We start from the raw sequence: 26,272 nt of genomic DNA on the forward strand, positions 1-26,272 counted from the left end.
CACACAGACTCATGGGGACTCGTGTCACGGTGGGGACCTAAATTGTGGTCCCCACGGGTACAAAAGCTTATAAATCATACAGAATGAAGTTTTTTGAAAATCTAAAAATGCACAAAGTTTCCTGTAAGGGGTAGGTTTAGGTGTAGGGTTGGTGTAGGGCAATAGAATATACGGTCTGTACAGTAGAAAAACCATTGCGCCTATGGAGAGTCTCCACAAGGATCGCTGACCAGACTAGGTGTAGGGTTGGTGTAGGGCAATAGAATACACGGTCTGTACAGTAGAAAAACCATTACACCTATGGAGAGTCCCCACAAGGATCGCTGACCAGACATGTGTGTGTGTGTGTGTGCGCATGTTTATGTGGTTTATGTGGTTTATGAGGACACAAATTTGTATAATAACATGGGTATGACATAGGTATTACAACGAGAAGGGGATTTATGAGGACATTTTCAGTGTCCCCGTAATTCAAAAGCTTATTAATAATTCAGAATGAGTTTTTTTTGAAAATCTAAAAATGCAGAAAGTTTCCTGTGAGGGGTAGGTTTAGGGGTAGGGTTGGTGTAGGGCAATAGAAAATACGGTCTGTACAGTATAAAAACCATTACGCCTATGGAAAGTCCCAATAAACCATAAAAACAAACCTGTGTGTGTGTGTGTGTGTGTGTGTTCTATTCCAACAGCCTCAGAAAACAGAGACAGTGGGCAAACTCAATGTATTGTAATTCTTCGGTTCATTAACAGTGAAAATACATTTCTATCTATAGTCCTGAGGGAGAACCGTTGTGAATGCATTTTCATATAGTTTAAAATGTGGAGTGTACAAGTAGAAAAAACGACATTGAAACATTGTATTAGTCTTTTTTGTTAAATGTATGGATGATTCTGGAAAAATTTAACTTTCTGAACAGCCGGTATTGCTAGTTTTATTTTATTTTTTGCTTTTACCGCCATCTAGTGGCCAGATGCCTTAATTACGCATCGGCCTCTGGCGCCATCTTATGGCCAGATTAAGAAGTTGCACTTACGTCTCTGGCGCCATCTGGTGGTAAATATGGACAAATCAAATTGAAACACTGACTGCATAGCAACTTCCCCTGAAAATTAGTTGGCAACACTGCACTGCAAACTACAGCAAAGCAGTCTGCCATGCACTTTTAAAAGCCTGTCAGCAAGACAAACCCTAACGAAAACGAAAAATTGATGAAGTGATGAACGAAGCTCGGTGGCTCAAAAGTCGAATAACATTCAAACGGGTTTTGACTGAATGGAGGAGACCTTTTTGTTCTAAAACGCCTCATAATTTAAATCTACTAATTTCGCGAATTAGTACCTGATATCTAATCAAAATAGGTAATGTAAGTATTCTTTATTAACGGTTTGTTAAAAACACGTCTTCAGTAATCTCAAACTGCTGTAATTGGTTCAGTCAGTCAGCGCTGAGAAAAGTAACAGATTACACGTGAACACGTCGGGTTCGTGTTTGGTAGTTTAGCCCAGAAAGAGTATTTTTAGACACGAGTTGACAAAAAAAAAAAAATACACATGATATTAATTATTTACACGATTCGTATTTAATAACTGACCTGATAACTGTATAACTTGCAGTCAGATAAGCTCCTCCTTTACTAACCCTTCCACTAGTTTTCCATTTCTACATTTCGCACTTGGCAGAAGACTTTTCTCAGTTTGGGCGGAGATCTCAGAGAGGGCATCCAGTCTGCACATTTGCTTCAATTTTGTTTGAGTTGGACATAAACTTTGAGAATATGGCCGAACAAACCAGGAGCGATGGCTTGCTTTTCTATGTCAACGGGGAAAAGGTGCTTATTTCTCATGAGTATCATCTGCAGAAATTCTGTGCACAAGTGTAGCCTGGTCATGTGTTTGTTGTAAGATTTATGGTTGTGATGTTCACAGTTCAATCCTTATAGTAATGCATAGAACATAATAAAGACAAGGATAAACTGAAAAAAGACTGTTTAATTTGAATAGAGACAGCGATTATAATCAAGACATTTCATATAATCTGCATAAACTGAATGTATTTTGCATATGCTTATATTTAACAGATAATTGAGAAGAATCCAGACCCCGAGGCTATGTTGCTGTCTTATCTGAGGAAGAAATGTATTGTTTTAAACGTTTTAATGCATATTCAGATGATGATGATTATTATAATAAATAGTTATTCCTATTAAGGGTATTATGCTTTATTTATTTTCTTACTTACAATTATTAGAGAGAGTAATTATAATGTAATTTTTAAGAAAAAAAAATAAAAATCAAAGCATAATTAAAGTATATGTATGTGTGTGTGTGTGTGTATATATATATATATATATACACACACAATTTATGATTTTTAATTATACAACGGAAAAAAGAAATACGTTTACAAAAATGAATAACCATTCATAACAATAATATTGAAATGTATTATTAACAATGTTATAATTGTTATTTACATTAACAACATTATAATTTATTATTATTATTAATGGTTGTTATTTTTTTTGTGTTGTGCTTATATATGTGTGTGTGTGTGTGTGTCGTATTTTTTGATTATATATTTATATTATACATTATATTTATGTAATGTAATAAGATTGGCTAATGTTAACTATGAAGTGTTATCGTAGTCCATCTCCAGAGGAGATTATGTAATTACAAATATTACTGGGTTAATTTAACTTTGGTTTAGTTTTGCATTTTGAATATCTCTCTCTCTCTCTCTCTCTCTGTGTGTGTGTGTGTGTGTGTGTGCGCAGTGCGGCTGACAGGCACTAAGTATGGCTGTGGTGGAGGAGGATGTGGAGCCTGTACCGTCATGGTGTCCAGATACGACCCTCAGACCAAGAACATCAAGTATTTCTTTCACTCTCTCTTTCTCCTTAAACTTAAATTCTACATTATTTTTTAAGTCAGATTCCTTTTTTCTTTCTTAAGGAAGATAGGCATGCTGCTAATATATTTACACTTTTATTTATTAATTAGTTTTTGTTATGCACATCTGATAAAAATCTGTATTAAATGCTTGTTTTTTCCCTGGCCAGTCATTGGTCTGTCAATGCCTGTCTGCTTCCTGTGTGCCAACTTCACAGAGCAGCTGTGACCACCGTTGAAGGCATTGGAAGCACTAAAACCAAATTACACCCAGTCCAGGTAACAGATTCACTTTAGAATCTATATTATGCCCAATCCAGATTATGAGATCCAGATCATGACTTTAGTTTTCAGACGGATTAAAATTTAGATTACCTTCAATCCAGATTAATATATTAGAGTGCGGTCAATTCATATATGATTTTATCACTCCATATTATGAGATTAAATTATCTGATCATGACTTGATTTTCTCTCTTTCACTCCTGTATGTAGGTCAGTGATGTAAAATTTTTTTATTATCTATTAATTAAAAAAATAATTTAAATGCAATTTATATGTAAAACGACTTGAATGAAAAATATATATTTTTGTTTTTATTTCAATATAATCAAAATAATTTTTATATATTCTAATAATGGTGAATTATAGATAAGTCATATTTCTGTTAGTAAAATATAATGTGGTGCGACTCAAAAACAACACATTTAAAAATAAAATCTTTCAAAAATATATTGCAAAACTTTATGATTACGTTGTGTATGCATAATCAGTATAATATCTGTGGACACTTTACATTTTACAAATAAAGTAAAATATATATTAAATAAATACAAAATATTAAAATATTGTAAAATATAATTTTGATTTATAGTTATAATTGCAAGTCTGATTAATAATTAAAGCTTATGATTATTATTATATATTTTTTTTTACGTTTTATTATAATTGTAATATTTATAGTAAATTTAATATAAGTTTAATACATAATAGTTATTCTTAAATATTCAATTCAATTCAAATATAATTGTAATCTAATATTTTAATATGCTGTGTGACTCCCCAAAACAATGACATTGATGTTTGAAAAATATATTGTAATGATTAAGTTAAAAATAAATATAATTAAAAATAACACACAAATATTCAGTATAATATTATTGTGGACATATTTATGCATCATTGACAGTATGTTTGCTTCATCAGGAGCGTATAGCAAAGGCTCATGGGTCTCAGTGTGGGTTTTGTACTCCTGGGATGGTGATGTCCATGTACACATTACTTAGAAATAACCCACAGCCCACCATGGAGGACGTGACCGAGGGTCTCGCTGGTACGATGCCACATACACCATCTTAAATACACAGACACATATAATAAGACTTTCAGTCATGATCAAACATGAATGTTCTTATTGCAGGTAATTTATGCAGATGCACAGGGTACCGGCCCATCGTTGAAGGCTACAGAACCTTCTGTGAGGTGAACAGCATTCGTCTGGATTCATCCTTGATTTAATTCGTGTCAGCTGCTGAATCATGTGGCACTCATCTGGCATGCCGTTTCAGATCCTTTATGGATTTGTTCCGAGCTGCCCAACCATTCCCATTTCAGACTGTGTTTAATATTCTCAGTTTATCTCAAAGCCACCCTTTATGTCGCCACATATTTTGATACAGTGTGTTTAATTTTTCTTATTTATTTATTTATTTTAACAATGTGGTCCATGCTTGACATTTCTGGGATTCTGGGAATTACAATGTGACTTTTACAATGTGACAGTCAGCTAAACTTTATATAAAGTCGATCTGACATTTGTGTGTTGCCAATTTTTATTTATTTATTTTTTTACTTTTTCTGTTTATAGAGTGAAAACTGTTGCCAGTTAAATGGCTCAGCATGCAATATGGCAAATGGAAATGAAAACGGATCTGTGCAGCCCATAGAGAATGTGAGTATTTTTATCTTGACTATTGCAAATACTTTTTTTAAAACAAAATGTACTATATAGTGAATATTTACAGAGAAATTAATATATAATAAGTAACGTTATTAAATATATAATAAATATTATTTTTATAATAAGATATATATAACAAATAATATTATTATTATTTGTATCAGAAATATATATATATTACTAAATGTATCCTAAATCTTATTATTACATATATAATAAATATTGCATATATAAAACTTTATTTTTGTATTTATTAGGGTCAACCAGAACTGTTTAGTAAAGATGACTTGCTTTCCCTCGACCCAACCCAGGATCTGATCTTCCCTCCTGAGCTCATGGTTCGTCAGATTGTTCAAAGTAGTTAATTTGACTTCACTATAAAGTAGGTTATGTAATGATGACTATGAGATTTTAAAGGGGTCATATGATGCGAATATAAATTTTTCCTTTCTCTTTGGAGTATTACAAGCTCCTGGTGCGTAAAGAAGATCTGTAAAATTGCAAAGACTAAAGTCTCAAATCCAAAGAGATATTCTTTATAAAAGTTAAGACTTGCCCATGCCCTCCTAAAACACCTCGTTTAAACACGCCCCCACATACAGTATCTATGTCACTATGTAGGAAGATTTGCATAACGCCGCCCAAATGTTCACGCAAAGAAAGAAGGCGCAACTTTTATTCTCGCTGTAGTATTGTTGCGGCCGCTGCCGCCATGTCCTGAAGACGCTGTGTGGTTCATTGTGAAAGTGAAACTACTTTGTTTGGTCTTCCAAAAGAGGACGATATCCGCTTCGTCATGCCTAGAGCTGATCCGTGCTGGTCGCTGAGGAAAAACATAAACTTCGCTCTGTCAATCGCCGGATCGGCTTTCACCGTGAATGAAGCGGAGTCCAGCCCGGGGTCACATGTGGTTGCCGCAATCCTCCTTTGTCGCATCCGCCTGGAGCCGCTCACTCTGTGTGTTTCGTTGTGAAAGCGAAACTACTTTGTTTGGCCTTCCAATAGAGGACATAATGTTTCTATAAAGTGGGGCAGTTCCAACTTTGCAAGGACAGTCTGGCACTTCTGACTCACAGCCTGTAAGTACGTTTTTTATATATAAAGAATTTGCCACTGATGATTCAAACGCGAGTTTGAGCAGTGTAGAGTAGCACTTATTGTTTGTAATTTCTCCGATCACAACTGCAGACATGGTTTTATGTTAACGCGGCGCAATACGCAACGCAAAGCGTAAAAACACAGTATAAGTCATTACAATCAGTAATTATGTCCCCACTGGATGCAACAAATGCCTCGTTTGTAATGGGTTTTTTTGGTTTTGTCTCGTCGCGCCGGACACATGGAAACCATAGACTGTATGATGGAAACACAGTATGGTAAGGGGCGTAACATTTCTGTCACATGCTTGAGGTATTCGGCCAATCACAATGCACTGGATAGCTGCACCCACTTTTCAGACCGATGAGCTTTGTAAAAATCGACGCGTTTCAGAAAGGCGGGGTATAGAGGAGAAACAATAATGTACATTATGTGGAAAATAATATGTTTTTTGAACCTTAAACCGCATAAACACATTGCATTACACCAAATACACAAAATAATTTGTCCCCATATGACTCCTTTAAATTAAGTTTAATGTTTAAGCAAGGTTTAACAAGGTCGCCATATGGTTCTAGTTTGTTATTAATTCTATTTTAGGCTTCGATATGCTGCCTGTCAGAAGTTCAAATGTTGTTATCAGCTAAACAACATGTTTGGATGTTGTGTAATCATGGTCTATTCTGCTTTTTGGTGTTTAGAGATTGGCAGAGGTCAAGGACCAATCCACTCAGAGGTTTTGTGGGGAGAGAATGACCTGGATCAACCCTGGATCTCTAGATGAGCTGCTCCAGCTGAAGGCTGTTTACCCACAAGCCCCTCTTGTCTTGGGCAACACCAACATAGGTTGCGTATGGGCATACCAGGCCAAACCTAATAAACTCCAATGGAGTAAACTCTAATTTTTGTCTGCTGATCTGACATTTTCAGCCACTGTGATGTTTTACCCCATTGTTGTTTAATAAGGATTTATCCTTGGCAAATGTGTGAATACATTTACTTTACTTTACTTTACTTTACTTTACTTTACAGGTCTAGATATGAAGTTCAAGGGTATCTTTCATCCTGTAATAATATCACCAACACAAGTGCCAGAACTGTTCAAGGTTACACAAAAACCAGAGGGTATGTGTGTTTTTGCATAAAAGCAGATTTTGCTGTTCACGAAGGCAGGTGATTTTTTTAAATTAATTATTTATTTATTTACTATTTATACACTAGTATTTATTTATATTTTGAATTAGATTTATATATATTCGATATTAGTTTGTGTGCTTTTGTGATTTTTTTATTAGAGTTTTTATATACTTCTAGATACATTTTTTATTTTTTGTTTACATGCATACATATATACAGTATATATATATATATATATATATATATATATATATATAGGTATGTATGTATATGTATGTATGTATAATTGAATTTTTTTTAAGTTTACGTTTTGTAAGTTTATATTGTAAGTAATATATTTGATCTAATTTCAGTTTTATTTCGATTAACAAACAATTTTTATATTTTTAATTAACAATAACAACACTTCAGAAGCGGACAAAATCTATGACAATATTGTCCAAGAATAGCAACTTGATGAAACCATCTTATGCATATGTCACTACAATAAGTAGATACTCAAAAATCAATTCAAAATCTAACAGTGCCGAAAGTCAAATTTAAAGAGATAGTTCACCCAAAAATTATGTCATTTACTCACCCTCAAGTTTGCACACAAGTTGTTCCAAACCTGAGTTTTTTCCTCTTCTTCTGAACAAAGAAGATATTTTGAAGAATGTTGGTAAACAAACAGTTGACGGTAGCCATTGACTTCCATAGTCTTTTTTTTTTCCTCCATGCTATGGAAGTCGATGGCTACCAGCCACTGTTTGGAACAACTTGAGGGTGAGAAAATAATGACATAATTTTCATTTTTGGGTGAACAATCCCCTTATATATTGATATAAAATGATATTTTGCAAGAAGCATTAATGAATGGTTTGTGTTTGTAGGTGTGTGTGTTGGAGCGGGATGCAGTATGTCGGTTCTGAAGAGTGTGTTGGAGAGAAGTATAAATGATTTCCCACCGGAGAGCACGCACATGTTTCGGGCTCTGCTGCAGCAGATAAAGCTTGTGGGCGGACAACAGATCCGAAATGTGGCTGTAAGTGTAAACAAACCCTGAATCACTCTTGCTCGCTCTCACAAATTCACTCGCTCTGAAGGCGGCATTGAATGTATCCTTTACGGAGAAGGCCAAGAATCCCAGAATTCACAGTGAAAAAAATAACTACTGTCTATTTATATATATATATATATATATATATATATGATTTTTAGTTTAAATTTCACTGCTTTTGTCAGTTTTTAATATATATAATTTATAGTGAGTGAAAACTTTTTACTTTATTTGATCTTTCAAATAATTTTATTTGATTATTTTATTTGATCTGTATTTCAATCACAGAAAGCAATGTTTAATAGTTTTATTTAACTCTAACAACGTTGATCAACAAAGAAAGAAATACTTTAATTTAAAATTATTATTTGAATTAATTATTATTTTTAAATAATTTTAATTACTGACAAAATGTTATGTTTCAGATATATGCTAATTAAATATATTTGAACATTGAATTCCCAAATTAAGTAAAAAAAAAAATCTAAAAGAAGGCATAATGATTTTTTCAAAAAATAAATTAACTTTATTGTAAATGTTAAATAGTTTTATTTTTAAATGTTAAATAGTCAGCAATCAAAATTTTATTAGTTTACACTTTATTTTGCTTATTTTTATTATTTGTTTTTTATGTTTGTTAACATATGTAGACATTGGGTGGCAATATTGCAAGCGCATATCCAAACTCTGACCTGACCCCCGTCTTAGCTGCTGGAAGATGCACACTAGTGGCACTTTCTAAAGGTGATTCAACTTCCTATATAATTTATAATATTTGAATCAGTTTTTCAAGCATGTTTGCCTGACAGGCTTCTCACTTTTCTACCCAAATATCCATTCCAGATGGACGAAGGAGGGTGTCAATCGATAAAGACTTTTTCCTTGGATTTGCAAAGACAATTCTAAAACCAGATGAGATGGTGTTGTCCGTTTTCATTCCAGCTACAAGACCGGTAAGAAACGAACCGTCGGCTAGTTTCAGTGCTTTGCACATTGTTTGCAAAAGTATCATGGTTTTTTTTTCTTTCCCCAGAACGAGATTGTCCATGCCTTCCGACATGCCCCGCGTAAGGAGAGTGCACTAGCTACGGTGAATGCTGGGATGCGCGTTTGGTTCAACGAGAACTCAAATGTAGTGAAGGAGATCAGTATTTATTATGGAGGAGTGGGAGCCACCATCCTCAGTGCTGAACGTGCATGCCAACAGATTGTAGGAAGGTATGAAATTAAATTGTTATTATTATTTTTTTTAAAGTTTTGTTTCCTATGAAATTACAGTATTAGTAAATGATGTTTTGTTGAGTAAAATTTAAATTGTGTGATACTTCAGTTGTTTTTTGAATTTTTGTGCAGTACTTTCTCTGGGAATAGAGTAAAAGTTAAGGTGGCTAATAATTAGCGTTGTTTTTTTTTTTGTTGCATTTTCTCTTTGAATGGAGTAAACGTCAAGTTGTCTAATGCTTTGTGTAATACTTTGCTTTGTTTTTTTATTTAGTTTTTTGAGTTGCATTTCCCCAGGGATACAAGAAAAAACAATTATCTAATGCTTTGGGGTTTTTTTTTTTTTTCGTATCTCCTCTGGTATTGGAGTAAAAGTTAGTTTGTGTAATGCTTAGTATAGTTTTTTTTTTTTCTCATTTGCATTGCCTCTGGGATGGGAGTAAAAGTTGCATAATAGGTTGCATTGTTTTTTAAGTTGCAATAGTTTGCGATGTTTTTGTGCTTTGACTTTTTTTCTTTCTTGAAGGCCTTGGGAGGAGGCGACGTTAAGTGATGCGTACAGCACGCTGGTTGATGAGATCAAACTTGGGCCGTCGGCACCAGGCGGGAAAGTGGATTTCCGCAGATCCCTGACATTGAGCTTGTTTTTTAAATTCAACCTGCTCGTCCTCCAATACCTGAAGGAAAAGGTATGAACCAATTAAGGAAATCAGTATCACATGAAGTTTAAATTATTTTATTACCCCTTTTGTGTGTGTGTATCTTTTTACAGGATGTCACTCAGGGGGAAATACCCCAAAAGATGCAGAGTGCAATTCAGCCTCTTCCTAAACACATCCAGCCTGGCTACCAAGAGTTTCAGGTAGCGCTATATGGTCTTTCGATATGTGTTTTTATAGTAGCCAGTAGGGCTGGGTATCGATTCAGATATCCCGATTCGATTCCATTTCGATTCGCAAGCTCTCGATTCGATTCCATTCTCGATTTTTTTTAAATTACATTTAGTGAATATAGTTTTAATACAAATGCTATTGATATTTAAAAATAATTAACAGTAAACATCAGTTTACAAATAGTGAATTAATAAAAAGAAATTAAGAAATTTTTTCTGTATAGGGTCCTTTTTAAACAATAGTAGGGCCCTATAAAATGTTCTTAATTTTTCTGGGAATCAGATGAAGGCATAAAACATTAATTTAATTTATAATGAAAATTAAACCCTTTTATTTTTTTGGCAAACAAAGTGCTGCACAACAGAGGTTTACTGTTAAAATTAAAAATAAAACAGATGTGATTATTCCTTTAAGAATAAAGATTTATTAATATTTATTAGCAGTAGTAGCATTGAGTCTTCAGACTGCTAAATAGTAATATATTCTGACAGTAGAACGTTAAACTAAACTTTTATTTTGACGGGTTGCCGTGAAGAACTTGCAGCTGCTGTGTATGTGATATCACGGTAGTTTTCTCAAATTAAACGGTAAAATGCTAATGAAGTGACTCTCAGAGCAGCTGGAGATGACTTTCGTGTTCATATCGTCATATAGTGAGACGGCAGAAGCTGAAAACACCGCGAGCGTCAGCCGCGCTTTAGTATGTGTGTAGTAAACAAAGTGCGCCGCGCCATCCTCCATTCATTCATTGCGGAAATCATGGCGCCTTATGCGTGATATCAAATGCTTCCGCAGATTTATAGTATTACTATAGCATTTCCCCTGAGCATTGCGAATCGCGCGAATGGCCATGATAAGCGCTGAATGAATGACAGGCTTTCTGTTGTAACATCGCGCAAGGTAAATAAGGGTGACATCTAGTGGAGAAGACTAATGATAAGATTCACGTTAATCAGATCTTGTTTTAAATGTGCTGAAATTAATCCCGGAAAAGATCGATTCGCGGCTTTTGAGAATCTATATCGAATCGATGTCATTTAAAAAAACGATAAATCGAAAAATCAATTTTTTTGCCCAGCCCTAGTAGCCTGGGTTTCCTATAAATTTATTTATTTGTGGTAGCCCGCCACAATATCAACACTGACTGCCACAAATAGATTTTCCAAAATGCTTTGACTTCGTTGAATAAACATGAGCTCTGCAAGGTTCAAAGTCAAAACGCGGCATGGGTGTTTTTATATGAATGTATCTTTTTTGAAGGGAACCGATTGTCTTCAGAAAAGTTTTGATGTCATTTTAATTTAATATTTCCTATAATGCCTGATAAAGTAGCGTTCATGAGCGCAGCGCTGTTTTGATTACAGCCGTTACCGGGGAAACTGCTATTTCTGCCACTCTTAAAGCGCCTCCTGCTGGCAGAGAATGAATTTGCACTTTCAATAAGCCCATCTGCTGTTTTATGTTTACATAATATACATATATATTTCCCCCAGGGGAAGTGCCGCCACATATAGAGTGTAAGTCTGTGGGAAACACTGGTAGCTGTCCATAAAAGCACTGTTATGGGCAAAATCATGGTCTCGTGGTGCTCAAATGGGAAATTTGTGTTCAAATCCTGCTTGCAACATTCCCAAACCTGTTTCTTTTTTCTCTACCTATTATTTCTTGTTTACATCTGTTTTTTCAATTAAAAGCCAGCAAAAAGCAAAAGCACTGAACTTATAGAAGGTAAACATCAGGTAGTGTGTTTTATGTGTGCAGAATGTTTTGGAGGGTCAGTCGGCTCAAGATCCGGTGGGCCGACCCATGATGCACTCAGACTGCTAAATAGTAATATATTCTGACAGTAGAACGTTAAACTAAACTTTTATTTTGACGGGTTGCCGTGAAGAACTTGCAGCTGCTGTGTATGTGATATCACGGTAGTTTTCTCAAATTAAACGGTAAAATGCTAATGAAGTGACTCTCAGAGCAGCTGGAGATGACTTTCGTGTTCATATCGTCATATAGTGAGACGGCAGAAGCTGAAAACACCGCGAGCGTCAGCCGCGCTTTAGTATGTGTGTAGTAAACAAAGTGCGCCGCGCCATCCTCCATTCATTCATTGCGGAAATCATGGCGCCTTATGCGTGATATCAAATGCTTCCGCAGATTTATAGTATTACTATAGCATTTCACCTGAGCATTGCGAATCATGCGAATGGCCATGATAAGCGCTGAATGAATGACAGGCTTTCTGTTGTAACATCGCGCAAGGTAAATAAGGGTGACATCTAGTGGAGAAGACTAATGATAAGATTCACGTTAATCAGATCTTGTTTTAAATGTGCTGAAATTAATCCCGGAAAAGATCGATTCGCGGCTTTTGAGAATCTATATCGAATCGATGTCATTTAAAAAAACGATAAATCGAAAAATCAATTTTTTTGCCCAGCCCTAGTAGCCTGGGTTTCCTATAAATTTATTTATTTGTGGTAGCCCGCCACAATATCAACACTGACTGCCACAAATAGATTTTCCAAAATGCTTTGACTTCGTTGAATAAACATGAGCTCTGCAAGGTTCAAAGTCAAAACGCGGCATGGGTGTTTTTATATGAATGTATCTTTTTTGAAGGGAACCGATTGTCTTCAGAAAAGTTTTGATGTCATTTTAATTTAATATTTCCTATAATGCCTGATAAAGTAGCGTTCATGAGCGCAGCGCTGTTTTGATTACAGCCGTTACCGGGGAAACTGCTATTTCTGCCACTCTTAAAGCGCCTCCTGCTGGCAGAGAATGAATTTGCACTTTCAATAAGCCCATCTGCTGTTTTATGTTTACATAATATACATATATATTTCCCCCAGGGGAAGTGCCGCCACATATAGAGTGTAAGTCTGTGGGAAACACTGGTAGCTGTCCATAAAAGCACTGTTATGGGCAAAATCATGGTCTCGTGGTGCTCAAATGGGAAATTTGTGTTCAAATCCTGCTTGCAACATTCCCAAACCTGTTTCTTTTTTCTCTACCTATTATTTCTTGTTTACATCTGTTTTTTCAATTAAAAGCCAGCAAAAAGCAAAAGCACTGAACTTATAGAAGGTAAACATCAGGTAGTGTGTTTTATGTGTGCAGAATGTTTTGGAGGGTCAGTCGGCTCAAGATCCGGTGGGCCGACCCATGATGCACCGGACAGCTCTGAATCAAGCTACAGGAGAGGCCGTATACTGTGATGACCTACCGCAAACTGACGGTGAACTTTTCCTCGTGATCGTGACAAGCTCCAGGCCACACGCCAAGATCACGTAAGACACTTTGCATAAACAACTTAAAAAACATTAAAAAAATATTTTTAATTACAATTTTTTTTTTATCATACAAATGTAATACAATGAAAAGTAAAACAAATTAAATTAAACATGGAGTTCTTAAGTTTTTATTTGTTTATTTATTGTCATGAAAATAGCTTTTGATGCTGATATGACATTGCATTTTTATTTATTTGTTGTCGTAAATATAGCCTGAAATGGCAATAAATATTTTTAATTGTCCTGAATATAGCCTTTAAAACTGATATGTCAATGATGTGTCTGTCATGAAAATAGCTTTTGATGCTGATATGACATTGCATTTTTATTTATTTGTTGTCGTAAATATAGCCTACAATGGTGAAATGGCAATAAATATTTTTAATTGTCCTGAATATAGCCTTTAAAACTGATATGTCAATGATGTGTCTTCATTCATTCATTCATTCATTCATTCATTCATTCAATGATGATGTGGAAATAAATAAATAAGTATACAGTCATGAACATAGCCTTTGCTGATATGGCAATGCACATTTTTATTTATTAATTTATTTAATAGCATAAATATAACATTTCATGCTGATATGGAGATGATTATTTATTTATTGTGATAAATGTAGACTAATTCTAATATGGAAATCAATAAATCGATATGTATTAATTAGTTTGTTATCGTGAATATAGCCTTTGCTGATAAGGAAATGAATGTTCATTTATTTATTAATTAATAAGTAATGGTTGCTCATTACTTTGACACTAAATTGAAACCAGCAATGGAACAAATGAGTAACTTTATACCTAAATGGCTGCATTTTCTTACCGTCACAGTCATATTGACTTTAGTGAAGCTCTAAAGCTGCCCAGTGTGGTGGATGTGATCACTGCTAAAGACATACCAGGCAAAAGGTTCAGAACCTTCATAGGATATGATGAAGAACTGCTGGCTGAAGATGAGGTCTGTGTATTATTTATTGCTATTTTTATGTAAGGTATTTGTTTTAAGTAGGAATTTTAATTGTGTATTAAAATTCTTCAAAATAATGCACAATTTGCAATCTCTTCTGCATCCTCAGGTGACTTGTGTTGGTCAGATGGTTTGCGCTGTGGTTGCCGATTCCAAAGCACACGCTAAACGTGGAGCAGCAGCGGTGAAGATCAGCTATGAAGATCTGCAGGATCGCATCTTCACTGTGGAGGTGAGAAGAAATAATCTAGCTGCTCTCATTTTTATTCTCACCTAACTGTATATTCAGTTCTTATAGAGCTGCTTTTGGATCTTGTTTTCAGGAGGCCATCGAAAAAGAGTCTTTCTTCCTACCTAGGAGAAAGATTGAGCGAGGAGATGTGGAAAAGGGTTTGAGAGAGGCTGAACAAGTGTACGAAGGTAAGATTGTGCACTTCCTTTCTGATTACCTCATTCATGTTCTATAACATGGTTCTACATGCTTCATAGGAGAGATTCGGATTGGAGGACAGGAGCATTTCTACTTGGAAACACAGAGTTTTCTGGTCATTCCAATCGGGGAAGAGAAGGAGATGAAAGTTTATTTGTCCACTCAGCACCCAGCATTTACACAAGTATGTTTTATATCTGCTCAGTTACACATAGAAATCGTTTTGAAACAAAAATGGCCTTAAATTAGCTAGACATTTGAACAATTTTATGTAATGTGTATATATATATATATATATATATATATATTTTTTATTTTATTATTATTTTTTTTTTAAATAAATAATTTGGTAGATTCAGGCAGATAAACATGTACAAAAAAGTTTGTTTGTTCCAATTCCTTGTAGGAGTAAGGAGCTGTATATATTTTTATATGTATATATATTTTTTGCTTTAATGATGTTTTATTATACTTTTTTTTATTATATATATATATATATTTTTATATTGTATTAATTTTATTATTTTACATTTTGCAGGATAAACGTACATAAATGTGCAAGAAAGTTTGTTCATTATAGGAAGTCAGTAGCTGAAACTTTGTTTTATTATGTTTTATTTTTATTTTGTTTTGTTATTTATCATAATCAGATCCTGTGCAGATCAAGGTGATTGTAACGTAGGAGGCCTGACAACGGAGTAGAGGATCCAAAAGCAAGGCTTTATTAAAAGCGTGGTCAGACAGGCAGGGTCAAAACACCAGCAAACAGTAATATCCAAGGCACAGGCAAAAGGGTAATCCAATACACAGGCAATGGTCAGGGCAGGCAGCAAACAATCAAAAAACAAGGAAACAGTCCAGGGTCAGAAACAAGGAACAAGGTAACAAAGTAGAACACGAGCACACTACATGCCTAACAATCATCAGCGGTGTGAGAGTGTGTGTGTGTGTGCCATTCTGACGGCCTGTCTCAAATGGAACGCTTCATGTGCACTTGCGGTCTTACAGACTTACAATGGCCGTCGCGTGTCCGTTAAGTCCACGAGACTGTAGGGTGCCCCAATCATAATTTTAACGTTCAGAAGGGTGCTCACCATTATGAGCCCTCGATCCGCACTTCTGCTGAGCCCGCACTGGGGCAAGCTCCGCAGCAGACTTCTACCCGACAGTCAAAGCGGCATTACGTCATGAAAGTGCGGACCCCGCAAGGGTTTAGGGTGCCATTTGGGACAGGGCCATATAGTGTGTGACTTATGAGGTGATGAGAGACAGGTGGCTACGATTGGTGAGTGCCATGAGTCCGGGCAAAGGATTATGGGAAATGTAGTCCTGAATGAATAGTAAAAGGCATGGATGGAGTGCCCTCTGGTGGAGATCATGGGCACTCCAGTGGGAAATCGTGACAGAGATAAACATGTAAAAAAAGTTGTTTTTTTTAAATGAAAAAGGTTTAATTTAATTTAATTTATTTATTTATTTTTTCAGATCAGGGAGTTAAACGTGCAAGAAATATATGTTTTGTTCTAATCTGTTGTAGGAGTCAGTAGCTGAGACGCTGGGAATCCCGTCCAATCGTGTTTCTTGTCACGTTAAGCGACTGGGCGGAGCCTTTGGAGGCAAGGTCACCAAAACCGCCATTTTGGCCTCCATCACTGCTGTTGCTGCATGGAAGTGAGTCAAAATAAGTTGGACACAAACATCAGAATCATCATGATTATTTAAATTACATATTAAATATAAATTATTTACATTTGTATTTACCATGTGAATATTTTTAATATGTAGAAGTTTGGCAATTATAACACTTTCTCTCTCTGTTCAGGACTGGACGGCCAGTACGATGTGTTTTGGAGAGAGGAGAGGACATGTTAATTACCGGAGGACGCCACCCGGTGTGGGGAAAATATAAGGCTAGTGCTTTTTCTAAACACTTAATCTAATAACAACTATTATCTAATCTGTATTTATGTAATTTATTTGCATATTTTTACTTCAACAGGTAGGCTTTATGAAGAACGGGAGGATAACAGCAGCTGATTTCCAGTACTATGCCAATGCTGGAAACACAGCAGATGAATCCGTACTGGTGAGATGATTTGCCTTCCTGCTGAAGATCAAAATAGTGGCTTAAAAGTGGAAGCTACTCGTTCAGGGTGCTGCTTTGGCCACTATAGGCACCTGTGTGAAAGTCATTGTAGAATATATAGTACGAAATTAATACTGTATCACTTTTCTTATATTTTACTTCTGAAGGTGGCAGAGAAGATCCTCCTGCATCTTGATAATGCCTATAACATTCCTAACCTGCGTGGCCAATCGGCGGCCTGCAAGACCAACCTGCCCTCCAACACTGCATTCCGAGGGTTCGGTGTGCCGCAGTGCATGCTGGTCATTGAGAGTATGATCGATGATGTTGCGCTCAAACTCAGCCGTCTGCCTGAAGAGGTCGGTGTCACTCAGTCACAAAATTGTCACATCATTATGCTAAATAAATTTGTTATTATAGCCTTTGATGCTGATATAGAAATTAATATTTATGTATTTATGATTCATTCAATTAAATATTTATTTCTTGGCATTAATATAGCCTTTGCTGATATGGTAATTAAAATGTATTTATTTGTTTGTTTATTGGAATTAAAATAGCATTTATTGCTGAAATTTCAATTTGTTATTTATTTCTTGGAATTAATATAATCATTGATGCTGACATGGTAATGAATATTTATTTATTGGAATTAATATAGCCTTTGATGCTGATATGTTAATGATTATTGATTGATTGATTGTCATAAATATAGGCTTTTCTGGGAATGAGTAAATAAATAGTTATCTACTTATTTATTTTCATCTCTCATTATTTGTGCTTTATTCCATTTTATTTTTGCAGATCAGGGAGATAAACATGTACAAGGACGTGTCCCTCACTCACTACAAGATGGAGTTTGACCCAGAGAATCTTGTCCGCTGTTGGAACGAGTGTATGGAAAAAGCTGACTTCAGGCAGCGCCGGCAGGCCATCGATCTTTTTAATCAGCAGAACCAGTTCAAAAAGAGAGGAATAGCCATTGTGCCCATCAAATATGGCATTGGGTTTTCTGAGGGCTTCCTCAACCAGGTTACATTCTTCTAAATCAGTGGTTCCCAAACTGGGGTGCGCGCACCCCTAGGGGTGCACAGACCAACCAGCAGGGGTGTGCGAGAGAATGCTTTTGATGATCTGTGTGCATTTTTTGAAGGGGCAAGTGAAAGAGAATTTTACTTGCCCGACCGGACAACTAATCTAATATAATTAAAACTTCGAATTAGAGAAGCACCAAAATTTCTGCGAGAATGATTCTGATTTTATTACACTTGGTGTAAACGGCAATTCATAATGGATAATCAATAGCAACAAGGTCGCGGCAGTTGAGATTCACGTGAGACAATCTCATGGAGAAATCAAAACAAATGAACACAACTGCACACAGAAGAAACATATTGCGGTAAAAAATGTTTTTATATTTATTACATAAAGCCTAGCCTAATTAATTAACATGACACGACTAAGAGTCAATGATTCAGTGGTCCATTCATAAAGACAGACGCTTGCTTCATTCTTGAATGAATCAGCCGTCTGAAAGAATCGTTTGAATGCCTCAATGTCTCACTCATTAAGACAGTCAACTTGCTGCCACCTGCTGGCGGGTTACTTTCAACTCTTTTAACTGCGGGTTACTGTTAACTTTTTTTTGTATTTTTTACTACTTTTCATATTTGTAAATAAAAAAACCTGATCTAAAACACCAAGCTTACAGCATTATTTATGCTGTTGTAATTTTGCAGTGTTAATGCATTCATGCTACATTTCAGCTTCATTAAATTGTCTGTGTAAATGCATCTAAATGCAACTTCAGCTGCTTCTGTTTCTCCAGCAGTGGAAAATTTTGTTTTGTTAATACTGATTTCATTTGATTGGTAACAGCCCTATAGAGTCTTATTATATTAAGTGAAATTATTAATAAAATGTAAGAATTTGATATGAAAGATGATGCATGCCTTTAATAAGGTTAGGGGGAAATGCCCTTTTTATAGGCAAAAAACAAACAAACAAACCTGGAAATCAATTCAAATAAATTTTAATATGCAGTAACTTTGGTCATATAAAATGTAATTTTCCAGCAACAAAATTGTGGCCAGTGAAAATGCTGAGTGGCTAGTAATTTTGGAAAACCACTAGCCACAGTGGCCTGTGAGCAAAAGAGTTAATGTCAAGCCCTGTATACAGTGAATACTTGTATTTATACTTGTATTGCAGTAAAAAATGTGGTGTTTAACTGGAGTACGGTGATGGGGTGCTTGAAATGTGTCATAAACTAGAAAGGGTTGCACGCTGCAAAAAGTTTGGGAATAAATCATGCCACAGTGTCTTTTATATTATTTTAAATGAACTCCAAATGATCTGTTGGTGTTTTCATTTGTTTTTAACAAAGGCTGCCGCTCTCGTGCATATTTATAAGGATGGGTCTGTGCTAGTGAGCCACGGCGGGACGGAAATGGGCCAAGGCATACACACTAAAATCCAACAGGTACCACTTCCTGCTTTCTGCATGTATCTGTAACCATTTCATCATTTTTGGGCTAATCTCAGCTGTTTTCTCACAGGTGACGAGTCGAGAGCTGAATATTCCTGCTTCTTTGATCCACATCTCTGAGACCAGCACACAATGCGTCCCGAATACCTGCTCATCTGCTGCGTCCTTTGGTACCGACGCTAATGGAATGGCTGTGAAGGTATCGAACGCCAGATCTGTCTGGACGACATGATTTGTTGATCTTGAAGGATTTATTTATTTTGTCTATAGGAGGCAAATTTGAAGAAATCATGAAATGCACTTTATACTTTAATGTCTATTTTTTGAGTGTTCAAATCATACTTTTGCAGGATGCCTGTCAAATACTGTACAACAGACTAGAACCAATCAGAAAGAAGAATCCTAAGGGAACATGGCAGAACTGGGTAAAGTGGACAAACCATTAAAGTTTATCCTTTTTGATGCAAAATGAAAATGATGAGTACAGTTATTTATGCTACAATGTCTTGTATGGATAGTACACATAGTTCTGACTTCAAAATCTGATAGAAAAGATAGCTGGACTAAGGCCCTCCAATCAGGGCCGCATTAAGACCTTACAGGGTCCTGGGGCTATGACTTACTGCAGGGCCCCCTATTCCAAATATAATATATATTTTGATATAATATATATTTTTATCCTATCAAAATTATACTCCTAATTTTGATAGGATAAAAATCCTATTTAAAGCTATGTATATATTGCATTTACATTTTATAATTCAATATTTAAAAAAATTTAAATAAAAAATACTAGCCTAAGTAAAAACAAGCTTATAATTAAGACAAGTAAACGGACACAAATTACAAAAAATAGACCTACTTTAAACACTTAAAGCACTGAATAAAAAATTATATTGTATAAAATAATTGTACAAATAAACTGAATAGTCTTCATTGTATAAATTCAATATACATTCATTCTTATTTATTTTACAATAGTGATTCGGTCAAGGACAGCGAGTGATTTTCTTTCTAATGTTTGATTAACATTATTGACACATTTTAACAGCAGCTAAATTAGGCTGCTTTAGAGGAATGGCTCACCCAAAAATTAAAGGTCTGTTGTTCTAAACCTGTATGAGTTTCCTTCTGCTGTTGAATGTAAAAGTATATGAAGAGTTCATTTGCAAAAACAGATAACTAAATTTTTAACAATTTTCAAAAATGATGTTTTTTCGTTGTGCATTCCAATTATTCTCGATCAAACTGCAGTTGGGTTATTTTGATTAAGTAAAAAAAAAAAAATACAGTTAACTAACACAAAAACATGATAACATAATAAAAAACATCATTTTTGAAAATTTTAATAAACTGAGTTATCTGTCTTTGCAAATAAACTCTTCATGTATTTGGAACAATACTGGTAACCCAACAGTTGCTGGGCCCCCATGACTTCCATAGTATGAAAAACAAAATACACTACTGGAGTCACGGGGGAACAAAAATTTTCTAGTTACGAACATTCTTCAAAATATCTTCTTTTATGTTGAGGAGAACAAAGAAATTCATACAGGTTTAGAACAACTTGAGGCTGAGTAAATGATAACAGTATTTTCATTTTTGGGTGAACTATCCCTTTAAAATCTCATAATATTAAGATCTCATATAGCCTACTACTACACATGATTTATATTTAACTATTATCGTTCGTTTAAGACACAAATAACAGTGTTGACGAGGAGACATTTTGACACATAACTGCATTTGAATGTTTAAGCACAAGACGCGAAAAATAACTCAAGTTTAGACTGGCACTGTACGAGCAGATGTACGCGCATTTGCCAAAGTGAATTCTGCTCCACGTTTAAGCACAAGGCGCGAAAAATAACTCAAGTTTAGACTGGCACTGTACGAGCAGATGTACGTGCATTTGTCAAAGTGAATTCTGCTCCACTGCTTAATGTCCCTGAAAAGTTACATTTGTTTTTAAACCACAATGCTTAAAATGCTTTTAAATTAAAAGCTTAACCTACATCATGCCGCGCAAAACGATTGATTGGCTATATTTCTACTGGTTTATCTCTCAACCCATAGGCGAATATACTTTGTTCAAACACAAAAAGCAATATACATCCATCAAGTTGTTTACTTGTTAATCAAACTAACCTAAAATCTGTGGGGACGATGACGCTGTGATTTTATCTGCTCCATGTGCCCGGTCCACTTGCTGTTTCACTACTACTCCATCATCAGCTTTAGTAAAATAACCTGATAGCTAGGAATTTTACTGACTATCTAACTCATGTTTTCCCCTCTCTCCTCATTTTTTTTTAGAATAGCCCCTCTCCCACTTTCTTTTAGAATAGTTTACATTTTTACTTATCGAAGATTGTTCTTTGCATGACCATTTCCAGATTATGCCAGAACGAAGTGAAGAGAGGTGAATGCGGACATTGCAGCGATCACCTGATTGATACGTGGTGCACGGGTCGTTCAAAAGTAAAACTATAGAATGAATGCATTTGATTGGTAAACAAAATGCAAACGTTATGTTGTAATCTCTAAGGGTAATGCATGGAATATATGGAAAAGCTCCACTAAATAATAGTGCTAATATGTGAGGGACGGGGCTTTGGCAATCGGTCAAAATACCCCACAGCCAATCACGGGCCCCCTCCTTGCCCGGGCCCCGGGGCTTCAGCCCCGCCTTGCCCAATGGTTAATGCGGCCCTGCCGCCAATGTATTAGGTCTTTAGTTGATTCAGTATAAAGTTGTCCATAGATTGCAATTTGCACTACTCTCGCACCAAATTACATTCTATATAACCCTCTATGTCACCTCTGTGTATCAAATGCAAGTCCAATGAGGGTATTGGCTCATTTATTTTGGTTTTGCCCAAAAAAGTGTAAATTTTGGACTGAGGTGTTTTGTTTCTATTCAAAAATATTTAAGATGGATTTTCCTCATGACCCTCTCATTGCGATATTACAATAATATGGAGAACTATAGTTTCAATCAAATCCAGACAGTTCAATATGGGATGACCATAGCAAAAAAGAAAATTTTGTTGATGTGGAGCGTCAGAGTTTGTATCTAAATTTGAGACGTGACTTCAGTAATGTGTTACATATGGAAAAGATTAGATATGAGATTGCGGGTAAACCAAAGAGATTCTTACAGATTTGGAAGTCCTTCTTTGAATATCTGGAAGGTGACCAATGATAACTGAATTGAACCACCTTCTTTAAGTGGTGTGGTTAATTTGATCAAATATAGCAGTGCGTAACAATTTTATTTTTCCATAATTGGGTATTTATTGGTATTGGAAAGAATTATTATTGTTTATTTGTTTAATGATTCTGTATATGTAGAGATGTCTATATGTGTTTTTGTATAGGTACACAAGTATGAACGATTTATGTTTATGGAGGTGTATATGTACACTTTGTGGGTGTATATATATTTATATGCATATATGTATCAATACATTAGTAGATTTTTTTTTTTCTTCAATTTGCTGGGTTGGGGAGATTGTTCTCTAAAATGTGAAAAGCTTTAAATAAAATATTCAAAAAAGAATAATAATCTGATAGAATCGGCCACGTTCAGTACAGTTCTGAAATAGTTGCACATTATTTGATTTGTATTAATAATTATATATTAATATCATCTACAGTTAGGTAAATGAACTATATTATTTGGTGGAAGATTCAATTTGATTGTAATTTATTATTTACACATTTAATATTTGTTTATAATTGTTTATCTATTTATTAATAAATGTTGGTGTTTTTTATTATATTACTATTGCTCCTTTTATACAAAAGCAATAAGTTACTCAAAGCCATGTGTTACAGACCATGTTTAATTATTATTATTATTTAATTAAATGCAATATATATTATATTTTTTTAGATATTTTATTTTTGATACATTTAATGTATTTTATTTTTGTATTTATTTTTTTATGTCTTTAAAGATAACAACAGCATTTTTGGAGAAGATCAGTCTGTCAGCCACAGGATACTACAGGTAAATCACCCAAATTTCATTTAAAAGGAACATTTTTGTTTTTTAACTGTACTTTGAGACATTAAAGTGGTAGCTGTTTGTCAACAGTGTGATCTTCAGTGCATCATCAAAGAAGCAAACACAGGCTTAAAACTAGACAAAACATGGAGGTTTTGTTTTATGCTTAGTGAGAGTTTTGTCTGTTTTCAGAGGTCACGATCTAGGCATGGACTGGGAGAAGCAGGAAGGCAAGCCGTATGCTTACTTCACGTATGCTGTGGGCTGCAGTGAGGTTGAGCTGGACTGTTTAACTGGAGAGTACAGGGTAAATACAGATATGATGCAGAAGATTTGTGGTATGTACATTTTCTGCTATTTGTCTAGTCACTGTAAAACTCATCTGCCATACTATATCTTTTCCTCATAGACCTTGAAGACTGATATTGTTGTTGATATCGGCAGAAGTATAAATCCGTCCATTGACATTGGTCAGGTAAGATGATCTCTACGATGTTTCCTCTCTTAATAGAAATACATTTTTATTTAATAGCAAAATATATAATCTATACACCAGTGATTAATAAATATGTCTGATTATTAGCCAATATTTATTTTTATTAATCACCATTGCCCTGTAACGGAAGTGTTAGCTTAGAGTAAATTTTGAGCAAAATATATGTATTTTTAATAATTGTAATATCTTTTGTTCATAATTGTCATCAATTTTATTAAATGTAAACATTATAATAATTTTGTTTAGCATTTTATTATTGTTTCATGTATTATATTATACATCTGGGCTATTTATATTTATATTATATTATATTATATTATATTATTATACATATGGGTTATTGACCCATATACACTACCTTAGAAAATTGCTTACAATTTATTTTGTTTTCCACAAAAAAATATTAAGATGTTTTCAACATTGATAACAATAAGAACTGTTTCTTGAGCACCTAATCATATTAGAATGATTTCTGAAGGATCATGTGACTCAAGTAATGGCTGCTGAAAATTCTGCTTTTGCTGTCACAGGGAAAAAAACATTTTAAAACATTCAAATGGAAAACAGTTTATTTAAATTGTAGTAATATTTTGCAATATTACAGCATTTACTGTATTTTTGTTCAAATAAATGCAGCCTCGGTGAGGATGAGAGACTACTTGCATATATATGCATTTACTCATATAATAAGTATGTCTATGTGTTAGATTGAGGGAGCATTCATGCAGGGTCTGGGTCTCTACACCATGGAGGAGCTCAAGTTTTCTCCGTCTGGTGTTCTGTACACACGTGGACCAGGCCAGTACAAGATCCCGTCCTTCTGTGATGTCCCTCTGAAGTTTAACATCTACCTTTTAGCCGGCTCATCCAACCCTCACGCCATCTATTCATCGAAGGTGATTCACTCATCTTCTCCTTATTATGGATATCTGCTTCTGAGTCCATTTATTTATTCAAATGGAAAACAGTTTATTTAAATTGTAGTAATATTTTGCAATATTACAGCATTTACTGTATTTTTGTTCAAATAAATGCAGCCTCGGTGAGGATGAGAGACTACTTGCATATATATGCATTTACTCATATAATAAGTATGTCTATGTGTTAGATTGAGGGAGCATTCATGCAGGGTCTGGGTCTCTACACCATGGAGGAGCTCAAGTTTTCTCCGTCTGGTGTTCTGTACACACGTGGACCAGGCCAGTACAAGATCCCGTCCTTCTGTGATGTCCCTCTGAAGTTTAACATCTACCTTTTAGCCGGCTCATCCAACCCTCACGCCATCTATTCATCGAAGGTGATTCACTCATCTCCTTATTATGGATATCTGCTTCTGAGTCCATTTATTTTGATTTTGTGGAATCCTTGTGGTTTACTTTACATCTAATTGCATTCAAACCTAATACTGCACCCTAGTTATGATTATTCGTACCATTGTTTAGTGTTTTTCCAGATCTGCTGTAGAGGTAAAATCACTGCAAACTAAAGCATTCTCATCCTCGTGTTTTAGGGAATCGGAGAGCCGACTGTTTTTCTGGGCAGTTGTGTATTCTTCGCTATTAAAGACGCTGTGACTGCAGCTCGAAAAGATGCAGATTTAACCGGCCCCTTCCAGCTGAACAGCCCTGCCACCCCAGAGCGGGCATGTCTGGCCTGTGCCACACACTTCACAAAGATGGTACGCGAGTTACATTAACCCATTTGTGATTTTTTGAGTCCAAATCTAGATTAAACAAATACTTAATAAATATAAATGTGGTAAAAAATCATTTAATCCTTATTATTTGATTGTCATAATTGAAATATATTAATATAATTTTGTTTTCGTTAGGTTGCACAAAGTGGATCAACTTCTGGACCGGCTCAGCCGTGGGCTCTGAACATATGAAAACATTATTCTGATTTAAAGCTATTGAGTTGCTCTTGTCAAATCACACAACATTTATTATATTTATGTAGACACAAGACCTGATTTAACATCCAATTATTATTATTGTTTACTGAACGATAAGTAATCTACTAAAAAAACAAACAAAAGAAGCTCTGCATGCAATCATGTATCAAGAACAATTTATAGTTATTCACGCTTATTATTAACACATCTTAATTTCATCTCACATAAATCAGTTTACTTGACATTTAGGCTTTGCTTTAACAGCTATTATAATAAATGTGAATTAATCTACATCCTACAATTGACTAAGCAAGTTCCTTATTGCTTTTATAAAACACTAACTGCATAATAAAAATATGAAAGAAGGTAGAA

General features: G+C 35.0%; 1 protein-coding gene across 2 annotated transcripts; it reads left to right on the top strand.

The window, feature by feature from the left end:
- Nucleotides 1–1,622: 1,622 nt before the first annotated feature.
- On the top strand, nucleotides 1,623–26,198 carry aox6 (aldehyde oxidase 6). Of its 2 annotated transcripts, XM_016292983.1 has the most exons (35): nucleotides 1,623–1,826; nucleotides 2,076–2,133; nucleotides 2,775–2,871; nucleotides 3,060–3,168; nucleotides 4,096–4,222; nucleotides 4,310–4,371; nucleotides 4,757–4,840; nucleotides 5,107–5,187; nucleotides 6,649–6,793; nucleotides 6,980–7,072; nucleotides 7,957–8,108; nucleotides 8,774–8,867; nucleotides 8,967–9,076; nucleotides 9,157–9,341; nucleotides 9,871–10,033; nucleotides 10,117–10,206; nucleotides 13,355–13,524; nucleotides 14,359–14,485; nucleotides 14,604–14,726; nucleotides 14,818–14,914; nucleotides 14,984–15,108; nucleotides 16,462–16,595; nucleotides 16,747–16,834; nucleotides 16,924–17,010; nucleotides 17,178–17,369; nucleotides 17,815–18,042; nucleotides 19,397–19,492; nucleotides 19,569–19,697; nucleotides 19,849–19,923; nucleotides 23,461–23,513; nucleotides 23,703–23,817; nucleotides 23,920–23,985; nucleotides 24,714–24,902; nucleotides 25,517–25,684; nucleotides 25,838–26,198. In XM_016292983.1, the coding sequence occupies exons 1-35, from the start codon at nucleotides 1,773–1,775 to the stop codon at nucleotides 25,892–25,894; spliced, it is 4,023 nt and encodes a 1,340-aa protein (XP_016148469.1). In that variant the 5' UTR covers nucleotides 1,623–1,772; the 3' UTR covers nucleotides 25,895–26,198. The 2 variants fall into 2 exon arrangements, with proteins under 2 accessions (XP_016148469.1, XP_016148470.1); XM_016292984.1 differs by lacking the exons at nucleotides 9,871–10,033; nucleotides 10,117–10,206; nucleotides 13,355–13,524 and having other exon boundaries at nucleotides 1,624–1,826.
- Nucleotides 26,199–26,272: the final 74 nt, after the last annotated feature.

The sequence above is a fragment of the Sinocyclocheilus grahami genome, unplaced genomic scaffold (assembly GCF_001515645.1).
Source record: "Sinocyclocheilus grahami isolate Dianchi unplaced genomic scaffold, SAMN03320097.WGS_v1.1 scaffold295.1, whole genome shotgun sequence".
Taxonomy (NCBI): Eukaryota; Metazoa; Chordata; class Actinopteri; order Cypriniformes; family Cyprinidae; genus Sinocyclocheilus; species Sinocyclocheilus grahami.